A 20836-nucleotide genomic window follows, 5' to 3' on the forward strand; every position below is an offset into this window, starting at 1 on the left:
TCTAACACTTTCTCAGTCAAGGCAGTCACTGCACCCACTGCTTTACAGTCCTTAGGCAACGGAGCTGGCTCAGGTTGGAGTTTCACAAGCCTTTGATCATCCCTGAACTAAATAATTGTGATGGTTTAAAAAAGTTTACTGAGACTGCAGCTTCCAGGGAGCAAGAGTCTTGGGAGGAAAAGCAGAGCAGCTGCTCCAGTAAGGATCTTCTGCTGCCAGCAGCACACTGGCAGCTTAATCCCCCTATCCCCATGAGAACTTCTGGATGGTCTGGGGAGATGTACTGGAGAAAACAGGGTTTCTTTCTGTATCTGCCCTCTGTGTTTCCAAAGCTCCTAAACTTCCACCTCCCTGGTTTCATTCCTCTGTGTACAGCAGGAGCAGTTCACATATCAGGACTAGGAAAGGACATCACAAGGCACATGGTTGTGGAAATCAACCTTCAGAAGCATCTTGGTCTAATGCAGGACAAGCCCAAGACTGGCTTTTGGTTGAATAACAAATAATTTTCCTCTTCAAGCTACAAACTTCTGCATGTAAGAGGTTCAGGTTGTTCTGACTTGATAACCAATGCAGAAGTAAGTGATTTCTGCCGTCCTACAGCAGATGTCTAGAATGAGTCAGGTCTGTACCCTAAAAGTCCCTGCTTGTCTCTGGATGGTGCATGACCATTTCTGCACCAAGAAACTGTTCTGCTCATACACCAGTTCTCTGAGCACATGGACTTCTGGAAGGATTTTGCTGGAAGAAGAAACTAAGTTAAACTTGGAAAAACTCCGAGGAGATTCAGCATTTAGTGAGATCACTTGTACTCTTGGCTGTCAATTCTGAAGTGTTGGTTTTTTTGCCAGCTTTCTTTTAAATTAGACTGCAAATTGCAATTATTGGATATCTGAGAGAACATTATGCAATGAAGAAGTGATCATGAAGCCTCTGTAATGATAGGACAGCTGAAATGAAAAAGAAAGGGCATGAAAGGATTTTTTCAAAGCTAATAAGCTGGAAAACTGGAAGCTGATAAAACTTGCTGAGAGTTGAATACAGTTTGTGAGTCTTTTTCAAGGAGGATGAAAATTAATTCAGAGACCCAGTGAACCTACCACTAGTAATGGGAAATGAACCCTTGTATTTACAGATTTGTGCTACAAATCTGAGACAGTCTGAGCATAATCAAATGCAGTGGTATAGTTGGTGCCCCCCTCTTATTTGCTATTTATATAATGGAAACCTCAATGAAACAGGGATCCACATTGTCACTGTGCATATGCAAAAGAGAAAAGGGTGTCCTCACTCTAGATGCTTTTACAGTCCCCATGTGGAAGGAGCTGGGAGGCTCAGACCTCTTTGAACTAAGCAGTGTTCTTGATTATCTGAGAAGGTTGATTTTTAATTGCTTCTAGTCAAGGCACTTACAATGAGAAACCTGTTGCTATTCTGTAGGAACTTTTTCCTCCACCTTCTCTTTGGATATAAAATTGGTTTACTGTGTCTTAAATTAGCTTGTTGGCTGCAGGAAGGGAGTAATTCCTTCTGTGTATTTGTGTATCACACAGCATGTGGGGGCTATGTGTATTGTAACACAACACTAACAACCTCCAACCTTACCATGGGTCACAGACAGATGAAAGACTTTTTCTGAGCCCCAAGTCTCTCCTGATTTCCCAGAATCTTGCAGTGCCATGTTTGTGCCTTCATCTGGGGAGCATGGGAGATGCTCCTTCCCAACATCTTTGGGGTTTACCTAGAAGTGACACACACAGTTTTATGTCTGGCTTGGGGATGAAGGAAGGGTATAAATGACTTTGGGGACATAATCAAATCTAGTGAAACTGCACAGAACCCTGAAACTTTCCCTTCTTGGCAACATTTTCCTGTGCACATTTTTACAACCTTGGGGAGAGAGAAAGGAGTATTTTTCAGCAGGTAATTGAAACTGAATTAGAGCTGCTCTGAAAAGCAACATTCTTTGTGGAAATCTGAAGAAAGCTTACTTTTAATTTTTCTTTCCAAAGAAAGTATCCATTGGACATCTTTGGGGAAGGCTAAATAATTTTAAGCACCATGGATTTTACTCATAAGTACAGTATTTGGAGCATTTACACTGTCACTGGGTGACGAGCACCTCACATACAAAAGCAATGGTGTCTCCTTGTTGCAAGGGATTGACACCTTCTGTTCCCTGAAAACTTCCTTGACTTAGACCTTTACAGAGAAGATTCCCACTGGCAGATCCAATGTATAATGAATGTTCCCCTGCCATCTTGGTGAACAGCCTTGTGTTCTTCTCCTTTCCTATGGCTGAGTCTTGCAAGCTGCTTGTGCTTGCTGTTTCTCCAGCACTTTTGAGCAACAATTCTCTGTGTGGCCACAGATGCAATTGGCTGAGGCAACTGGTGGGGCCAGAGCTGCAGGAGAGCTCAGGTGTTCCCTGATGCCTCTCTGTGCCTGAACATCTGGCAGGCTAAAAGGCTGAGACTGAAATCTGGTTTGCTTCAAAGAGAGATTTGCTGTTGGCATCTGTGCAGTTATCTCAAGCTTGGCTGTTTCTCTTCCTGTCACTACATCATGGCAACTTCTGTTGTTCTGTCTTTAAGCAGTTTTGGTACTGTGAGGTACAGTAAGGTGCTGGAATAGGTTGCCTAGCAAAGTTGTAGATGTCCCATCCCTGAAGGTGTTCAAGGCCAAGTTGGATGAGGCTTTGTGCAGCCTGGCCTAGTGTGAGATGTTCCTGCTCAGAATAGGAGGTTGGAATGTAATGATCTTTGTGGCAACCTCAACAATTCCATGATTCTGTGTGTTCCGCAAACATAAAAATCATGGAAAATGGCCCACTTTCCACATCAGGTGTTATTTATGACAATTCCCTGCAGTTACTTTCTGACTCCTGTTTGCTTGAGCTGTTTTTGTCTTGGTGCTCAATTCCCACTCACACTGATTGGGTTTGGGGCTTCCTTGGCTCATGGCAGTTGTGAATCTTCTGCACTTGTGCCCAGCATTGCTGACATTCCTCTTGGGCCTGGCTAATAAACTTCATTTGCTTGCTCTGAATAAAACATTTAAACATTTTCAGCTTCCCTTCCCAGTTTGCAGTTGCTTTTCCTGCATAGCTAAATGCACCTCAAGTTTGTAGGTGATTTCAGATGTTTGAGCACTGGTTGCTATCAGGTTTGCTCAGCTTATAGGTGCCTGTTTGTTTGGGCTAGTGAGGCTGTGTGTTTCCCCAGGTAAGTTTTTATTCCTGCAGCAATTTAGACAAACATTTTCTTTGCTGATAGGGGAAAAAAATGTTTATTAATGCATGTTTGTGGCCAGCAGAAGAAAAATGAAAAATGTTGCCATTATATGAAATCCTTCATGTTTCCACTCTCCTGGTTTGTTCATCAGTAGAGTTACTAGCACAAAATTCTCCAGCTGCATAGATTGTTTTTCCCTCTCTAATATGCAGCACATCACTTTCATTGGAAAAACTGTACCATGAAATCATGCCCCTCTTGGAACAGCATGGCCAGTAATCAGGAAAACAGTAGAGAGCAGTGTACTAATAAAAGTGGAGTTCCAGGTGGGCTGAAATCCACCACTGCTTGCAACCTTGCAAGGGATTTAGTGAATGTTTCATCTCTCAAAATAAGGTGTAAACAATTCAAAATATAAAAGCATATAATTCCAACATTTCAAAATGAAATCTTTCCAATATGCTGAAATGTTTTTCTTGACATTTCAAATTTGAAAAGACCAACTTGCCTGCAAGCAGAACTGCGTATTTCAGTACTATACTATAGATATCAAAACTGTGTTGATTTCAGTAAGCAGGTAAGATCTCCAACAACAGTATTTACATTTTCAAAATCAAAGCCAAATGAATAATTTACAATGACTGGATTTTTGAGTATAAGTCAAGTTGGTCAGGTTGATTCAGAATGATAAATCAATAAGCTTTTCTTTAATGAAAACAGCTGCTTAAACCTGGTTTAGTTCTACTGACATCTTTTCCCATTTTTTCTTTTTTCTTTTTGCTCAAGCATTCAAAGTCAAGAGTCCATTATTGCCCACCAATATTCCAAGCACTGTCCATTTTACCCTTAAGGAAGAATTTCCCTATGTATATTTCTTACATTATAGTTACTGTTTTGCCAGGCCTTTATTGGCAGCAGAGAAGATCTGTGTAGACACTAAGGGTCAGTATTAAGCACTGGTTCAAGCCTCCAGAAACTTTCAGGAGCCTGTAAAAATTAAATTGCACACTCCAGTGCTCAGAGATTTGATTTCTACTCCCCAACCCCTTCCCAAATGATGAATCATGCGGCTTAAAAACACACATTTTGTAAAAGGAAGAAAAGACAAGGAAAATATGAAGAAGAATAAAAACCAGCAAACCATTTCCCAAAGTAAGGCAATTGCAAGACAGACAAAACCTTGTGTTGAATGGGGCTCTCTGGGCATGACTTTAACACAGAAAATGGTGCTTCTCTTCCATGTTGCTGAAGATGGATGCTGTACTGAGCACTGCTCAGGGGAAGAGGGGAGAAGCCCCATCTTCTTCCCAGAGCTGTCCTTTTCTGCAGTATCATCTCCTGCCTCATCTCTAGAGCATGAAGTGGGAGCAGTAGGTCAGGTGTGAATTGGAGACTGTTTAGGCTATAAGTCTTGTAGTCATACACTGGTCTGTGCTTGCAAAATACCAGAACAACATCAGTTTCCATGGCCCGAAACCCTGCACAATGCAAACAACAAAGTTTGGTGGGGTGAGGTTGGCTGGCAACCAAGGCAGAGGGCCTGGTGCCTATGGCAGGAAAAAGGAGACCCTTTTTGAGGGGAAAGACTGTATGACATATATAGAGCTTTTGATCCCATCTTTAAAACCAACTCTACAAAACACATCTGCTGTTTCTGTACTCTCTACTCACTGAAGAGCTGAAGGACTAATGGAAGAGTAAAACAGGAAAAGAACAACCAGTACAGAGCTCTGAACAGTCAACCTGGCCTGGGAGAGCTGCTTTATGTTACCTTGGTAGCTGTACTGGCTGCTGCCTCAGGGCCATGGGGAATTTTCCCATCAGTGTCCCAAGAAGCAGGACTGCACCATGGACACTTGCTGAATAACTGGACATATTTTATCTGTGATGGCAACCAGACCAGGGCCATGTTTCTCTGTGTACTTCTGACCTCATGAATGTATCTTGTCGTCGGATTGGTAGGTTCCTGGCAAGGGGTTGTGGCTAAAACTGTGTTGAACACAAGGAAGCTGTGATGAGGCTACAGGGCTACTTCAAGCAGGCATGATTTCAAAAATTACATCACCAAGCTTTAACTGAGATGGATAGTTTTCAGCTGGATCAATTCACTAATCTTGTATAGGAAGAAGTAGGAGGCAGAGAAGCCCCATGAAGTGGTAGCTGGGGTTGATGCTGGGCTGAAGCATCTCCCTAACACAGCTTGAGGAGAAACTCTTCTCCAGTCCTGCTCATGGCTGTGCTGCTGGAAGGGAATGAGAACAAACTAAATAAATGACAAAAGTTGTTGGGGTGCATAAGCCACTGATACAGTGGGTGTCCTCACAAGGGAGGTTTACACAAATGCTTTTATATTTATCTTAATTCACGGGAAAACTGCTTTTGATGTGGAACCCGTAATTTGTGAGAAGCTTTTATGTCTGGCCTTGTCACAAGCATAAGGAATACATGTGTGGGAAGTAATTAGCTTGGAAACTTATCTCGGATTTAGTTTCTTTGCTGCTTGCTGTCTTGGTTTGAAAATAGATTTTGGCTCTTCTCTCAGTAGGTTTGCCTGTACGTGACCAAATTTTAAAAATAAACAAACTGGGATGAAGCATAAAGCCAGAGGTTTCTCTTGTTTGCTTTTAACAAAATAAAAATCAAAATATAATTATCTAACTTGGAAATCAACCCCCCCTCTTAGCAGTTCCTTGAGTTAAATCAGAGTACAGCACAGAAAAGGGCTTGAAGACACCACACTGATTGCTTCTCTTCATTTCTTTAAGAAAGGGGCTGTTTGCTGGCATGAAGCTGAAGAAGAAGAAAAAAGGCGAGAAAGGGTTGACTATTGCAAACAAAGATGTACTGGGTAAGGCCTCATAAATCAACATTGCTGTAGGGAAGAGCAGGTGGGGAGTTATATTATGTCTAACTTCAAGGGAACTCATTTGAATTGTGTCTTAGGGCTTAGTGTTGATAAAACAGGCAGTAAACTCCTTATCACTCCCAAGTAAACGAGAGACAGGTTTTTTTTGCATTAACTGTTTCATTAAGTCCATCTCCAGATTCTCTGAGTTCAGACAGCTGTATCTGGTAAAGCAAAATGTCAGCCTGACTCTTACTGTAGAGAGATGATATATTTTTGAAAGTTTTTCTTCTACTCTAGAGATAGATAATTCACACAACAGAACCCGAGTAGGCTCTGTATCTGGATGGGCTGGCTTGACAGAGCTGGGAGCTTTACTTAATAGCAATTCTCCTCTTACATATATCCCAGCTGTTTTATTTTCTTTTTTTTTTTAATTTTTAATAATATTTTGTTATTTTTACCAGATATGGGTCTCCTGTTTCTGTCTCTTAATACACTGTTGGTTTCCAAGCCAAGGATGCATTCCCCTGCACGGGAGGGGAGCTGGTGCTGTAAGCACTGCAGCTGAGTGCAAACCACTGCTGCATCTCTAATTCTGATACCCAAATAAATAAAATATTCACTTCATGCTGATGAATTTACTGCTCTGCTCCAATGTAGCTTTTTGCTAGTAGAAATCTGAGGTGTGTTTTACTTTCTTGGTTGTTTTCTTCTTCAGGTGATCATGAAGAAAGTCCAAATCTTCACCATGACACTCTTGGAAGAAAAGAGGAGGGAGAGGACAACCTGATGAACAGCGATGCACTGTCCAATGTTTTTGGATCCCTAAGCCCAAAGAGGAAAAGGTGCTTCTTGGCATACCTGACCAAAACACCTTTTCCATCCTTCTTAGGAATGTCATTGCTTTAGGACAATTCACCTGCTGGCAGAAAATCCATTTGCTGACAGCAGTGATCCCCTCAGTCCCACATGACAGAGTGGGATGTTGTCCATAGAATCACAGAATTATAGGATGGTTTGGGTTGGAAGAGACCTTAGAGATCATGTAGATCCAAACTCCCTGCATTGGTAAGGTCGTGTCCCACTAGATAAAGTTGCTTGGTGTCCCATCCAACCAGGCCTTGAACACTTCCAGGGATGGGGCATCCACAACTTCCTTGAGCAACCTGTTCCATAACACTTGTCTTCCCAAGCCACATTACATGTAATAAAGCTCTGCTTTCCAACAAATGGCTAAAATCCTCCCTGCTGATGGAATATAGTGAATAAATTCCTTATTTTGCTGTCAGCAAAATATTAACAGCTAAAGGCAGATTGTCATGAGATGCTGTCCAGTGCAGGGAGAGACTGAAATGGATGCTGAGAGTGCCTCAGCTGTGCTGCTGGTGAAAATGAGCCAACATGAACAGCAAACTCTATAGAGAAGAGCTTGTGTAGTTGTATTGGCTTTTTTTCCCACGCAGGTGAGGAATGAAGTCATGTTTGATGAGATCAACAAGTTAAATCGTTCCCATGCAGGGCAGGTGGCTGACTGGGTCTGTGTGGATGCAAAAAATTTCCCTGTAACCAAGTATGTGAGAAAGACAGAGATGGTCTCTGCTGATGAAACCAAGCCTAAGAATTCACAACAAAGCTGCCTGCCATAAGTAATGCTTGCTTAGTGACAAGAAGTCTTTTCAACATGTGCCCAAAAGCAGGTCTTGCCTAGAGATGCCTAATGACCTGTTTTGTAATTTAAACAGGGCAAAGCTGGTGACCAGAATTCATGAAGAGGAAACGAAATCCCAGAACTACCAGGTGAGCAAGGGGTGACAGTCCTTATGTGCCTGTGACAACCTCAGGCAGGCTGGACCTGAGCCCAGGAGCACCCATGGTGTCCTTGTGCCCCACAGATTGCCATTACCATCATTGAGGCCAGGCAGCTGGTGGGTGAGAACATCGACCCTGTGGTTATCATTGAGATAGGTGATGAGAAGAAGCAAACTACAGTAAAAGAAGGCACAAACGCCCCTTTCTACAATGAGGTAGGTGGTTTACTTGAAGAAGGAACTTTCTTCAGTGACTCTAGGTGGCCGCCACCACTTGGTAGATCAAAAGGGTAGATCAAACTAAGTTTGTAGCACCTGCATGTCTGAGCAGAAAGCTGTTTGAGCTTCAAGCTTGACCAAACATCAATAGTCATTTTGGATTTAGCTCTATTTGCTCTTTGCCTTCTCAAGCTCTGCCCATCCTGTTGCCCACCCCCTCCACCACAACCCAACCTACTCTCACTGCCTCTCCATTTTTTCAAATGATCCATTTGGGAGCTTGATCTAAGCTGTCCCCCCAACCTCCCTTTTCTACCATTTCACTGTTTCAGCCTTTTCTCAGCATGTGTTTGTCCCAGCTGGTGACAAATGAGACCAAAACAGCTCCCCAAACCAACCAGTCCTTTGGGTTTCCCTGTGCCTCCTGTCACTTTTGGCAATACCCTCTGATGCAAAGTGAGGGCCATGGACATTTGTGAAGGGCAGTGCTGTGCAGCCATGCAAGGGGGAGAGCAGAAAGCAGGTCTGTACCATGGCAAACACAAGCCAGGGAGCACGGAAAGGGTTTGGCTGTGTCCACTGCTGCATCCCCAGCACCCCCAGTGTCTCTCTGGGGCTCTGTGTGGTAACCCAAGAAGCTAAACCATGTTGCTGACATCACTGGCTACCAGCACAAGGACAATTCTGATCTGCTCTCTTCTTTTCCCACAGTACTTTGTGTTTGATTTCATGGGACCACAGACGTTTCTGTTTGACAAAATAATCAACATCTCTGTAAGTACCTAGAAGAGCTTGGCAGGGTGAGCAAGGGCCGTTGTTGTCTGTGCCACTTTGGCTCTAAATTATTCTTTTTGATGTAGTTAAAAGGAGAAATAATTTTAGGTACCAAGAATGCTATAAAGTCAGCATGAAGAATAATAAGAAGAGAGGATAGTGGAGAGGAAAAGGAGGAAAGGCAGCTGGCAAAGATTTGAAGGAACATAACCCTAAAGGAACATTAAGTGTGCATTTTCAGGGACACTCATTGCTGGGCTGGCAATCTGTGTGAGAGAATAAGAAAATTCATCTTAGTTAACTCTTGTCAGCAATGACAATCTCTCCAATTTTCAAGTTGCCACTTGTTTCAAATGACCGAGGTGAAACTTCTGGTTTACCTCAGTTCCTCAGATGCAACTGTTCCAAACTAAACTATTCAGGTACCTTACCCTCAGCTGTGGCTGTCTAGGAATGTCAGTGGCTGGTTGCTGTTAGCATGGGTGTGGGCTCTAAAAGTTCACTGCTTGCTTGCTGCAAGTAAAGTCCCAGGGAAGCTATGTGACATCTCAGAACAGCCCTGATGGGAGAGACACGTGCTCTTGGACATGGGGAACTAGATAGTGATTTGTAGTTTGGAAGGCCAAGTCTATGGAGCCAAGCTAATTATCTTACCTCAGGCTCCTGAGGTTCATCACCATATTTAGCAAAGCTGCTAAGGAATTAAGGACAGCCCTGTATTTGTATTACTTAAAAGTATCACAGGCTGTGCCCTTCATGAGCTGTTTTTTTTTGCATTTCTACTGCCATAATCCCCACCCCTTAGCAAGAGAAATGAGTAGTGAGCTGGTGCTCCAGGAAAAGTTCTTCCTCCCCAAAGTTGTTTGTTCATTTCAAAAAGTACTGCAGGAGAGGATCTGTGCTGGTTCTGCTCAACAGAGACAGGCAGTGGTCAGGAGCTGTGGGAAACACCCATGCAAAACCTCTTAGAGAGGTGCTTTGTGTACCTGCTTTGCTGAGCTGCTAATACAGTGAGTTTTCCCAGCTACAGAGGAAGAATTGTTGGTTTACACACAGCCAGCTGGACACCTTGGTTTTCAGTGCTGGTAGTAAACTGACAGTCTGAATCCTAAGCTCCATTTCAAGCCCACTGTATCACATGCACAGCTCAAATATATGAAATCCATACCTACATAAGGTATCTGCAGGTCTGACATTCATTTATCCCTGAGGAATGAGTTTACTACAGGCTGAGAATGACCCTTCTTTTCCATGGGAGTAAATATAATCTCACTGTTATGACTTATATCACAGAGTATGGCCCCAGTATCTGTTTCTGATGTGGAACAGGTAACAACTCTTGTGAGCTACTGCTGCTTGGGGACGTATTTTTTTTCTCCAAGACACGACCAGTCTTTCCATTCTCACATTCTTTTGATAAGAATATATCCAGTGGTGGAGGGAAGAGTGCCAGCTTTCTGAGTGTGTTGGGGGTGTGGGGCAATGTGTCCCTATTACTTGCTGTAAATCTGCTCAGTTTCATCAGGCTCAGCAAACTTACTTGATTTGTAGCAGGTGAAGGTGCAATACTAAGAAATTAAAGGTCGTCTAGTTAAAATTATTTTTTAAAGAACCCACTACAACCCAAACTATCCTAGTGCAATGTTCATGAATGCTACGAAAACAGATTAATTATGCAATCTATCAGGGGAATAGAAACAAACAGAGGAAATATGTGTGCTGGGGGTGAAGGAAACCCTGGGGGATGGAAATTTTCAAAGCACTAGCTTAGAAGAAATCTCACTTAAGGAGAAATAAAGATTGACAGCCCCCATTACCAGCAGTTATTCACTCTCTGAATTTGCTTAATCTGTTAAAATGAACTCATCTGCATATGGAAGCTCAAGGAAAATGAAGAAGATTAGTGCCATTGTCCATCAGTTCAGTTATCTAGCTGTATTCAAACCCTGCATTTGAGGGACAAATGAGATTTTCCATATCTTAGCTCCTGCTAATGAACAGATTTTTTTCTTCATTAATATCTTCCAGCGCATTCCAGCAGCCCTGTAGGAATGCTGCATTAAAACAGATGTCTCTTTCACACTAAAGCTGGATCTCCAGTACTGAAATAATTCCCGGCTTAGTTCATTGTTGTCCTCATTCAGAAAATCTGAAGAAAACTGTTCAGTCAACTGTAGTCAATGAAGTGTGGAAAAACATAAACCTTTAATAGGTATAATGTAGATGTGATGCTCTCTCTCAGAGATAAGGAAGGATGTTTTCTATAAGCTTCATGATCATCTGCTCAGTTACATTAGAAAAAATATGCTTCTAAAAAGGTACCAGGAAAGATGCAGAGCATTGGACAGAAGCAGTGGGTTATTTCTTCAGGGGTTCAAAGGGAGTGGAAATCACCATCGTTTCAGTGGGAGCAGGGGGTGTTTACCCAAGGGCACCACATTTCACACAGCACATCTCCTCAAGGATGGAGAAGTAACGTTTACACATCTTGTGCTCTCTGAACATGCTGGCATATCCTGGAGAGAAAATAATGGAATCATGGAATCATTTTGGTTGGATGCAAAAAGCAATGAGACTTCACCACTTTGGACTCCTCACATCACCTCTTTCTGTTTCTGGTCTTAAAGGAATTATTTTTTTACAGCCATCTTTCCCCTTCAATCCATCCCCCGTTGGATCAGTTGATTTGGGCTAACTCCTACTTCCATGTAGTTCCTCCAAATCTCTAGCTTTGCCTGGCTTCAGGATGAAACCCACCAGTTTTCATGGTTTCTTCCCCACCCTCATAGACCCTAGGTCCAACCTCACCCAAGCAAGGGTCCAGTGCTGTGATGGGACCCGACAGCATCAAGGAGTGATGAAAAGCAGCAACAGTGCTTTGGCTTCACACTGGCTCCTCTCCCACATGTAGTTTGCTTAATTTTTGAGCTTTGATAGTAGAGTAAAATAAAACTGCTGCTTGCTCCACTCTTGATTGGCCCTAGAAACTCCTTCTATTTAGAAGTAAGGAATTACCAAGGACAACTGAGTGTGTTTCCTGAATCACAGGGGCACAATGGCCCCAAACATTTAATGGGGAATGACATTATGTTGCAGCTAGAAAACTCCTGAAGTTTCTGGTGGATCTTGATGAAAGTGTCAGTTATTTTTACTCTGGAACATGTGTCTTCTGGTTATCTGAAAGAAAAACACACAAAACAAAGTCACATGACAAATCCAATGTAAAATCACAGAAGTCTTGTATCCCTATCTAGGATGTGTAAGTCCAATGCCAGGATATGATGGATTCCAGATTCCTAAAATGGTCTTAGAGGCTTGATTGTTTAGCTCTAATATTTAAATTTAGCTTCTCTGGACTTGAATCCCATGAGCTTAGTTTCTGTTTGCAGTTTAGCCAAGGTGTTCCAGACAATTCAGCCTGCATTCAAGAGCTCTTCCACGAACAAAGAATAGGTTTCAAGCTTTCAAGCTAGTCTGAAACTGAGATATATTTTTTGTGACATACAGTTCCAGAGTCAGCCTTCTGTTAGAAGATGTTGCTATTCTCTGCCTTGTCTGTGGAGTGAAGCACATGGATGTATTTGAAAATTAGACACTGGAGTCCATAGATCCAGGAGTCATGGCAAAAGGAAATTATTAATTAAATTTGAATTAACTTAAATTAAATTCATTACTTGGCAGGAAGGGTAAGGAGACAGACTCACTGGGGCCTGCTTGTCATCTCATTTACATCTATACCACTTCTCAGATTTCATTATTATTATGGAGCATAAATCAAAATCGAGTCTCTTCCTAGTTTACGTGCACAAAGAAATGTTGCAAACAAACACTTTAATTCTTTTTCCTTTGAGTTGTCTCAGTTCTTATGGCAATTCATCTATTGCACAGAAAGTGATATGATTTCTGCAGCCTGGTGTGAAACCAGTTATGCCCTGTGTGTTTATATTCATTATGATTTATTTCAAACTGCCAGGGTAAGTCATATAACTGCATCTGCTCTGAAGAGAGATCCATCCAATTCCTGCTCTATATAAGCCTGAGACCTGGGATGGACCTGTGTGATTCCGTTCGTATGCAATTGTATTTGTTTCTAAATTGGCACAATATTGGATGAAGAACAGATTCCAAAAGCTAGTTGTATCTGCTGTAGCAATGTACACTCAGTTTTACCTGGTGCTGGATGCTGCTGCTCATTACTTCTGAACAAAATGTGATCTTTATTTTGATTCCTCTTTCTTATGCTGACTGGGAGGAGAGATAGTGACATTATTTAACCTGCCTTTTTCTAACAGGTCATGCACAATAAACTAATTGGGAGTGTGCTGATAGGCTCCTTTAAGGTAGATCTGGGGACAGTGTACCATCAGCCAGGTAAGTGATGCATTTCTCTGCTTTTGTGGGGTTTTGGTTTTGTTTCGTTTTGTTTTTTGTCTGTTAGGTCCTTGTGGTTTATGCCAAGGGATAAACTTAACAAGGTTTTTGGAAGGATTGTTTTACTATTTGGATACCAGGGCACCAGACAATTTAAAAAAAAAAGAAAAAGTTATACATTGAAAACACCTGGACAGTCTGGCTGACTTTTCTTTTTGGGGGCAGGAGAATGCTTATGAAAACCACTTCCACTCATTCATCACAGAGCACCCAAAGCTTGGCTGCATGTGTGGGGATAGACAGGGTGGAGGGACAAAGTGTGGGATAGACCATGGATTAAAAGGTGAAAAATGTCCTGAGTGAAGAGAGCAGACTATGTCTGTACTCAGAGTCTGCACTAGTCTCTGAACTGAGCCCTATATTTCCTGTTCAGGAGGGCAGTGTCTGAGGGCTGATCTTGAGCCCATATCCCTGGTACACTCCATTCTCTCCCTCTCACTCCTTTACACATCCAGGGTGCTTGCCAAGGACCTAATGTAAGGTTTAAAGGCCTTGCTTGAGGAAGGTTGCCCAAGCAGGGCTGCAGCAAGGGCTGTCTTAGGTGAATTGTCTTGTGTGTTTTCCCACTGGGAAGATGAAGCTGAACCTGCTTTTGGCTGCTTCTTCTTCCTCTGGTGGCTGCCCACCTTCCTTCCTTCCCTTCTCAGAGGGCTGCAAGTGTTACCCTGGCCACACACAGCTCCCAGCAAGGGTTTTGTTGTGGGAGAGTACTGAGATCTTAGAACAGATCTCATCAAAAAGGTGGTCTGTCCTCATAAAGCTGCAGCCTTCAGTCAGCTGCTGAATGTCAGCAGACCTTCCACTGGTCTTTAGTCATTGATTTCAGGAAAAACTGATGAAAATGAGCTCATTCTTGACAAGCTCTAGATCAATCCTCTTGTTTGCCTTTTTGGTCACACAAAATTTTGGACCCCCCAGCTGTGTGTGGGGAGCGATTGTACTTCAGCATGACCTTCCTGAAAGCTGAAATGTTGTTTGCAGTGCCCTTTCCAGGGGTGGTGAGGAGAAATATTCGCATTTTTTGCATCCTCTGTTTCAGATGCTAAAGTCTGTGCATTTTGCAGGTCATCAGTTTTGTGACAAGTGGGCACTTCTCACAGACCCTGCTGACATTAGGACGGGAGCCAAAGGATACCTGAAGTGTGACATCAGTGTGACTGGGAAAGGTGATGCAATACAAGCTACACAGAAAACAGCTGATTCTGAGGAGCAGATTGAAAAGTACTGCAATAGTTTCTTTTTTATTGCTTCATTTTTTACTAAGTACTTTAAAAGTCTTCTGCTCTCCTTTCAATCCTTTCCTTATTAACTCAGGGTTAACAGCAGGGCAGCATTGCACATCTGGCTATTCTGATGTGCTCAAAGAGGCTTTTTACAATCTTCTCAACTAAATTGAAGGGCATGTTAGGGTCAGTTCTCTGCAGCTGATAGGGTTGCCCATTTGAAACCATTTAAGTATTCATGAAGAGCTGTGAAGTAAGAAGGAAAAAGATGAGGAAAAGCTATTCCTTCCTCTGTCAGGTGTATGTGCAAGGATATTTTTCATAGCCTTAAATAAATTCAAGTACATTAGCGTTCTCCTTGTAAAATACAGAAGTTCAAGGTGGTAAGTTGTGTTGCCAGCACACTTGTAATTTTACAGGAGCAATGTTTCTGGCCAGTACTGACATACCGGATTGAGTCCATGGAGAGCTACTAAGATGATGGAAGGCTGGAGCATGTGGTCCAAAGGGAAAGGGAGGTGTGTGTGTGTAGAGAAGGGTAGGTTCCCTGAGCCTTAAGAAGACTAGGTTGAGGAGAATCTTACATGAGGAGGACAGAGTCAAGCTTTTTTGAGAGTTACAATAGAAGGATGAGAAACTTTGGATGCAAGTTAGAACAAGAGAATTTCAGAACAGACACAAGAATTTTGTTTATCACTAAGGCAGTCAAAGGTAATAGAGGCCCAAAGAGAGTCTCCATTCCTGGAGATAGTCAGAATATTCTGGACCTGGTCTTGAGCAACCTGATCAAACTGAACATACTTTGAGCAGAGGGTTGGATCAGATGGCCTTGATAGGGCACCTCCAAACTGTGTGTTCTGTGCCTTTGTAGTTTGATATCAAAGAGACCTGTTTGCTGAATAATGTTGCACCAGTTTCTCGTGGTAACCAGAAAATGTTGTGGTTCAGATGCAGAAGCAAAATCATACACCTTTTTATCTCTTCTCAGGATTCAAGCTAAACCAAGATGACAATTTTGTTGGAAAAATAACACTTTGCTGTCTGAGTTTTCCATTTTAAGGACATGGCTTTTTTTCTTTCAGGAACCTCTTGATCCCCAAGGGCTTTCCATCTGAGAGACCATGGGCCAGATTTTATGTGAGAATTTACAAAGCAGAAGGACTTCCAAAGATGAACTCTAGCATCATGGCCAATGTCACGAAAGCATTCATAGGCGACAGTAAGGACCTTGTGGATCCCTATGTGGTGGTCATGTTTGCAGGTCAAATGGTAATTGGGATCCTCTTGATCACAAATGTAGGCCTTCTTTCCTATTAGCTGTGTAACAGGCAGATGATGACATGGATGTCCTTTAACTTACACTTATATAAATTAAGTAAAACATGTATTTCTTTAATCAGAAAGAAAATGTTCTGTTCCTAAATTATTCAGGAGCAAAGTGCTGGAAACACTTAATGCCAGCAGATCTAATATCAGCCTCCTGGTAGTAGGTCAGACAGAAGGAGGGGAAAGTGAAACCTGCAGATTTGTAACTGAAACATCAAGTTAAAAGGCAGTGAAGTACCCAGTGTGGTCTTAGTTAAATGCTATAATCTAGTCTCCCTAGACTGAAAGATGGAAGTGGGACTGAAATTGGTAAAGATGGTTCAATCTGGATTTTAGGGCTGTGTTCTGACTTCTGAATTAATGTGCTGTAATTCAGGACCCTTGCAGCTTTTCTGTAGGTAGCAGAGAAGCATGTGAATAGGCTCTGTCTCAGTGTTACCTGGCTTAATTGCTCCCAGAGCTCCTTCAACATCAAACATGGTAACACAGAGAGCTGCTAAGAGGACCTTCTGACTTTGGTGGAAGAGAAGTGCAGAGGAGGTCCACGGGGCCTGGTTCCTCTGGGGTACAGCCATGAAACACCTTATCACGGAGTTCATCTTGATTACTGGTAATAAGGAAAGAATCAAAGTGGGAATAATTTAAAGCCAGCAACGCTTTCTGTGTGCTAGGAAGCCTTGGAGAGAACTCCAGCTAGTCCTTTACAGATCTTTCAGGCATGAGAATGAGGCCCTTGGTGCTGATTTTGTGTTTTGTTGTGAATTCAAATTGCAAAGTGTTATCTCTTAAAAGTTACAGTTTACAAAAGGTCAAATGTGTGCAGCTACTTCAGGTTCAAGAACAGGTCACTGCTGTGAATTTGCATGCTGGTGTGTAAAGAGTGGGTTTAGAGGTATTGTTGGTGGGTTTTCTGACTTGATTCTCCCCACCAAATGTGAGAGTAGAAGACTTGCCACAGCCTCTGGTTGCATGGACTGAGACACAGTCCTGTCATTTCCTTCAGGCTGGAAGGAATGTTTCCAGCCTCTACATCCCCAGCACTCAGGCATATGCTCAGCACACAAGGCAGAGCAATCATATTTTATATGAGATAAATTGGCCCATTTAAGGTAATTTCATTGGCACAGGCAGCCTGGCAGCTGTAATGAATTTTATCTTTTATGAGACGAGCTGGGCTCTGTTACAACTGCCCAGGTATTTCAAAAACCATTTGAAGATGTTTGTAGTTTGTAGCTGAAATGTCAAAATCTGGCTTCACAGATCTGTTTTGTGCATCAGGGCCCTGAAGAATTAGATCTTGTTCCAGGCTCTGCTGTGTGAGGATCCTTTAGCCATAACGAGGTCTTTTATTAGACATAGAGGGAAAATAAACAAGCCGATGAAAAAGCCAAAGTACTTTCAAGATAAGACATTTGTGTTTTAAAAATGACTGGAGAGATGTTGCTGAGTACAATGCATGCTATACTCATTGCCATTCTCCTGAGTTTGACCCTCTTGGGGTTAAATTTTGGTGGATTTTCGTTTCAGGGTCGGACATCAGTGCAAAAGAACTGTGCAGATCCAACATGGCATGAGCAGATTGTTTTCAAGGAAATGTTCCCTCCACTCTGCCGACGAGTCAAAATCCAGGTCTGGGATGAAGGCAGCATGAATGATGTGGCCTTAGCCACCCACTTCATTGACTTGAAGAAAATATCAAATGAGCAAGATGGTGACAAAGGTAAAGGGGAAAATGTCTGTTCCAGAATATGCCCTTCAGTTAAAATCTACTTGTTTGGGACCTGGACATTGACTAATCCCATTTCAGGAATGCTCAGAGCTCAAGTGAACATCCAGAGTTTTTGTTGTTTCTGACAGACCTTTTCTTGCTTACTTTGAAGTTACATTATGTTTTGCTTGGTACATGGTGGTCTGTCACTGCCTTTCTTGCTCCAGGGCTGCTACATAATTTGGTACCTTCTTTGTGGCTGTGGCAATAGTCTGCTCTAGTCCACTAGGGACGACTGATGTCAGTTTATAGTTTGTGCCAGTTTCTGTCTGGCAACGAAAACACAAAGTGCAGTCCATGGGCAGAGCAGGGCTGTGTTTTTGATCTACCTAGTAAGAGCCAAATTTCTACGTAGGGCTCAGCTGAATGCTATCATAGCTCAAGGAGGTACCACGAGCTAGTATGTTTGTCTTCACATGGTGAGGTAAAATTCACTGTCTGGAGTCTTTTCACTTACCTGTGCCTACATGCATCAAGCACAACCATCAGCCACACAACCCCATCACCACAAAACCATCTCCAGAAACACCACATCTACCCATTTTTTTAACACTTCCAAGGACAGTGCTTCCACCACCTTCTTGGGCAGCCTGTTTCAATGCCTTACCACTCTTTCAGTGAAGAAATTTTTCCTGATATCCAATCTGAACCTCCCCTGGTGCAATTTATGCAGTGAGATTCAAGTGTGGAACATGTTTAGTTATCACCGCTCTGCAAAGGCACGATAACTCCATAAACTTGGATATTCAAATGAGTCCTTACTCAGAAAATAAAAGAGAAGTCACGTAAGGTGAGTAGTGGGAACAGTTTGGACACGGTGAGAAGGCCTCTATTCATCTCCCACCATGTCCCCAGCCTTCAGTCTGAGGGAGCAAGCTCTGTTTTTCAAGGGGAGCAATAGGCCTCGTGCCCCAGCACACGTGGTACAAAGACCTTGGAGAAGAAGCTTCATTCATACTGTCAGAGTTCCTATTTGATATTGGCAGAGGTTTCTTGGTTCCTAAGAATTGCTGTGCAAAAGCATGCTCTGTATGAAGTGGTCCCCACCTGCATGGAAGTGGGTCCAGGTTTGTATTTTTATGTGCAAGAGGCAAGATTTCTTGCAGCAGAGAGTGAGGAGAATGTGCTATTCATGGAAATACCATAAAATGTGCTTTATCTCCAGGATTTTTGCCTACATTTGGGCCTGCCTGGATCAATCTCTATGGCTCTCCCAGGAATCACAGCCTCATGGATGACCACCAGGAGCTTAATGAAGGTTTTGGAGAAGGGGTCTCCTTCAGGGGACGTCTCTTCATTGAGATTGCTGTGGAGATACTTTCAGGAGGAGCCCGTGAGTCGAAGTTCTCAAGTTTAATCAAGGATATCAAGTTGCCATCTAAAGATAAAGACTTCAAAATATCCAAAGGAAAAGACAAAACTGAGAAAGCAGGAGAAGATCGAAAGTCAGTTTCTCCTTCAGATAAGATGAACTCAACTGAAGTGGAAGTTGAGCCATTTGATGTGCCTTCAGAGGTTAGTATGATATTAAGAGATTGATTGACACGTGCCCCTAAGCCTCCAAGGATGAAACCAATGTGTGTATTTGGGTTCAAATCAAAGACTACTGCTTTTATTTTCTCCTTACAGCTCCTCCATAGTCTTGGGACCTTCCCATAACAATGCAGTGCAAATGGAGCATTAGTGTGTGCCTGTAACTCATAAATAATCTCAAGTAGGATTCAGTTTCTATAAAGCTTGGTCTCCTGTCCTAATTCCCCTTCTGCAACTAGAAACTTTCCTTCTAGAAATTTGTATGGTGTCCTATCTGCTAAATGATAAAGAGCTGATGGGGGCAGCTGGTAATGATAAGGTCTGATTTCTTGGACTCTTTTGAGAAAATTGGTAATTGTAAGTTGAATTTTGGAGGGAATCACTGATGCACACTTTGTGCAAGTGCAGAGGGAGACAGTCTACCCTGGTTCACTCTCCTTCTTAAACTCTGCATTGTCGATGTAGCTTCAGATTGCTGATCTCTTTAGGAGGGGCTGCAAATCATGTGCTCAGCCTCAGCTGGTGTCAACTGACTTTTCTTTCTTGACTCCACCTGTTGTGCTGAGTTACATTATGGATAGATCTGTGCTATGATGTTTCAAGAAGGTTGTGAAGTTGTGGCAGGGAATGTGAGCTTAGATACTGAGCCAATACTTGAGCTTTGATTCTCTGCTCCATCACATCACTGTATGGGAGCAGCAGCATGCTGGTACATATGTAAGCTCTATTATGTTTTACCCAATATATAGAAGAAAAATATTCTTATAACAAGTTTTCTTCCCTCTTCAGTATGTCACTGGTCAAAACTTTGTCTTTTGCAGTGGGAGTCCCACCTTGGTTCTCAAGGCACTCATGTCCTTTTAATGGATCTGATTCTTGGTCTTTTGACTCCACCTCTACAAGTAAATACAATAGGAGAAATAGTTCCTTGGTCTTGAGTCCTGGCCTTAGTGGATGCTATTCCTTGGCCTGTGATACATCATTGCTAGCGTGAGTTCTAGCTGGAGCAGGTCAGGAGTATTAGCAAAGAAAAGGCATGGGGAATTGCAAGCCAGTTGTGTGAACCCATGCCCTGGTCTTGATTTTTACACTCATATACTGTCCTTCAGTTCTTCTCTGAAGATTGTAATAGAGGTAAGAAGAAATGTATTTCATATAGATTTTCCTTTATAGGGAAGAAAGCAGTAATTATGAGCAGCTCAAATGCTTTGGTCTTAGGTGTTAACTAAATACTCCAGGTAGAGGAGCAAACCGTACTTTAAGAACAATAAATATTACTAGTAGGAATAAAGCTTTATTTCTGGCTACTGTGCCTCAGTTTCAAATACAGAATGAGTAAGAGGCAACAACATAATATAGTGATGCTGGATATTATTTTTTTTTTTACATTCAGCAATATTGCATGCTACAGTAGACACAGTAATTGTATTAGAGCTCTCTGAAAGGAAAAGCAAGACCTGGAGACATGATAAACAAGGCAAAAAATGTCTCATAGAGCCACTGAGACAAGAGGCAAATTACTCAACCCCACTGCACAACTTTATTGACCTATTCTGGCAGCAAGAAGACATTAAACATTTGCAATTTCCTTCCTTTATAATGGGAGATAGATGTGTGTGTCACAGTTCCTTAGCCTCAGCTTTATTAGGCACCCTGTGCTCTGTGTTCCTGCT

At 42.4% G+C, this 20836-nt stretch overlaps 1 protein-coding gene across 1 annotated transcript in view; it reads left to right on the plus strand.

The window, feature by feature from the left end:
* The first annotated feature begins 6017 nt into the window (after positions 1-6017).
* The window catches only part of FER1L6 (fer-1-like family member 6), a 60603-nt gene continuing 45784 nt past the window's right edge, over positions 6018-20836 (plus strand). The window contains exons 1-10 of the mRNA XM_009997697.1: positions 6018-6081; positions 6800-6926; positions 7824-7878; positions 7974-8105; positions 8820-8882; positions 13175-13253; positions 14378-14534; positions 15619-15805; positions 17390-17582; positions 18796-19145. Of these exons, the coding sequence (XP_009995999.1) occupies positions 6018-6081; positions 6800-6926; positions 7824-7878; positions 7974-8105; positions 8820-8882; positions 13175-13253; positions 14378-14534; positions 15619-15805; positions 17390-17582; positions 18796-19145 (1407 nt within the window). The remainder of the gene's footprint in view (positions 6082-6799; positions 6927-7823; positions 7879-7973; positions 8106-8819; positions 8883-13174; positions 13254-14377; positions 14535-15618; positions 15806-17389; positions 17583-18795; positions 19146-20836) is intronic.

The sequence above is a fragment of the Chaetura pelagica genome, unplaced genomic scaffold (assembly GCF_000747805.2).
Source record: "Chaetura pelagica isolate M959 unplaced genomic scaffold, ChaPel_1.0 scaffold1, whole genome shotgun sequence".
NCBI lineage: Eukaryota > Metazoa > Chordata > Aves > Apodiformes > Apodidae > Chaetura > Chaetura pelagica.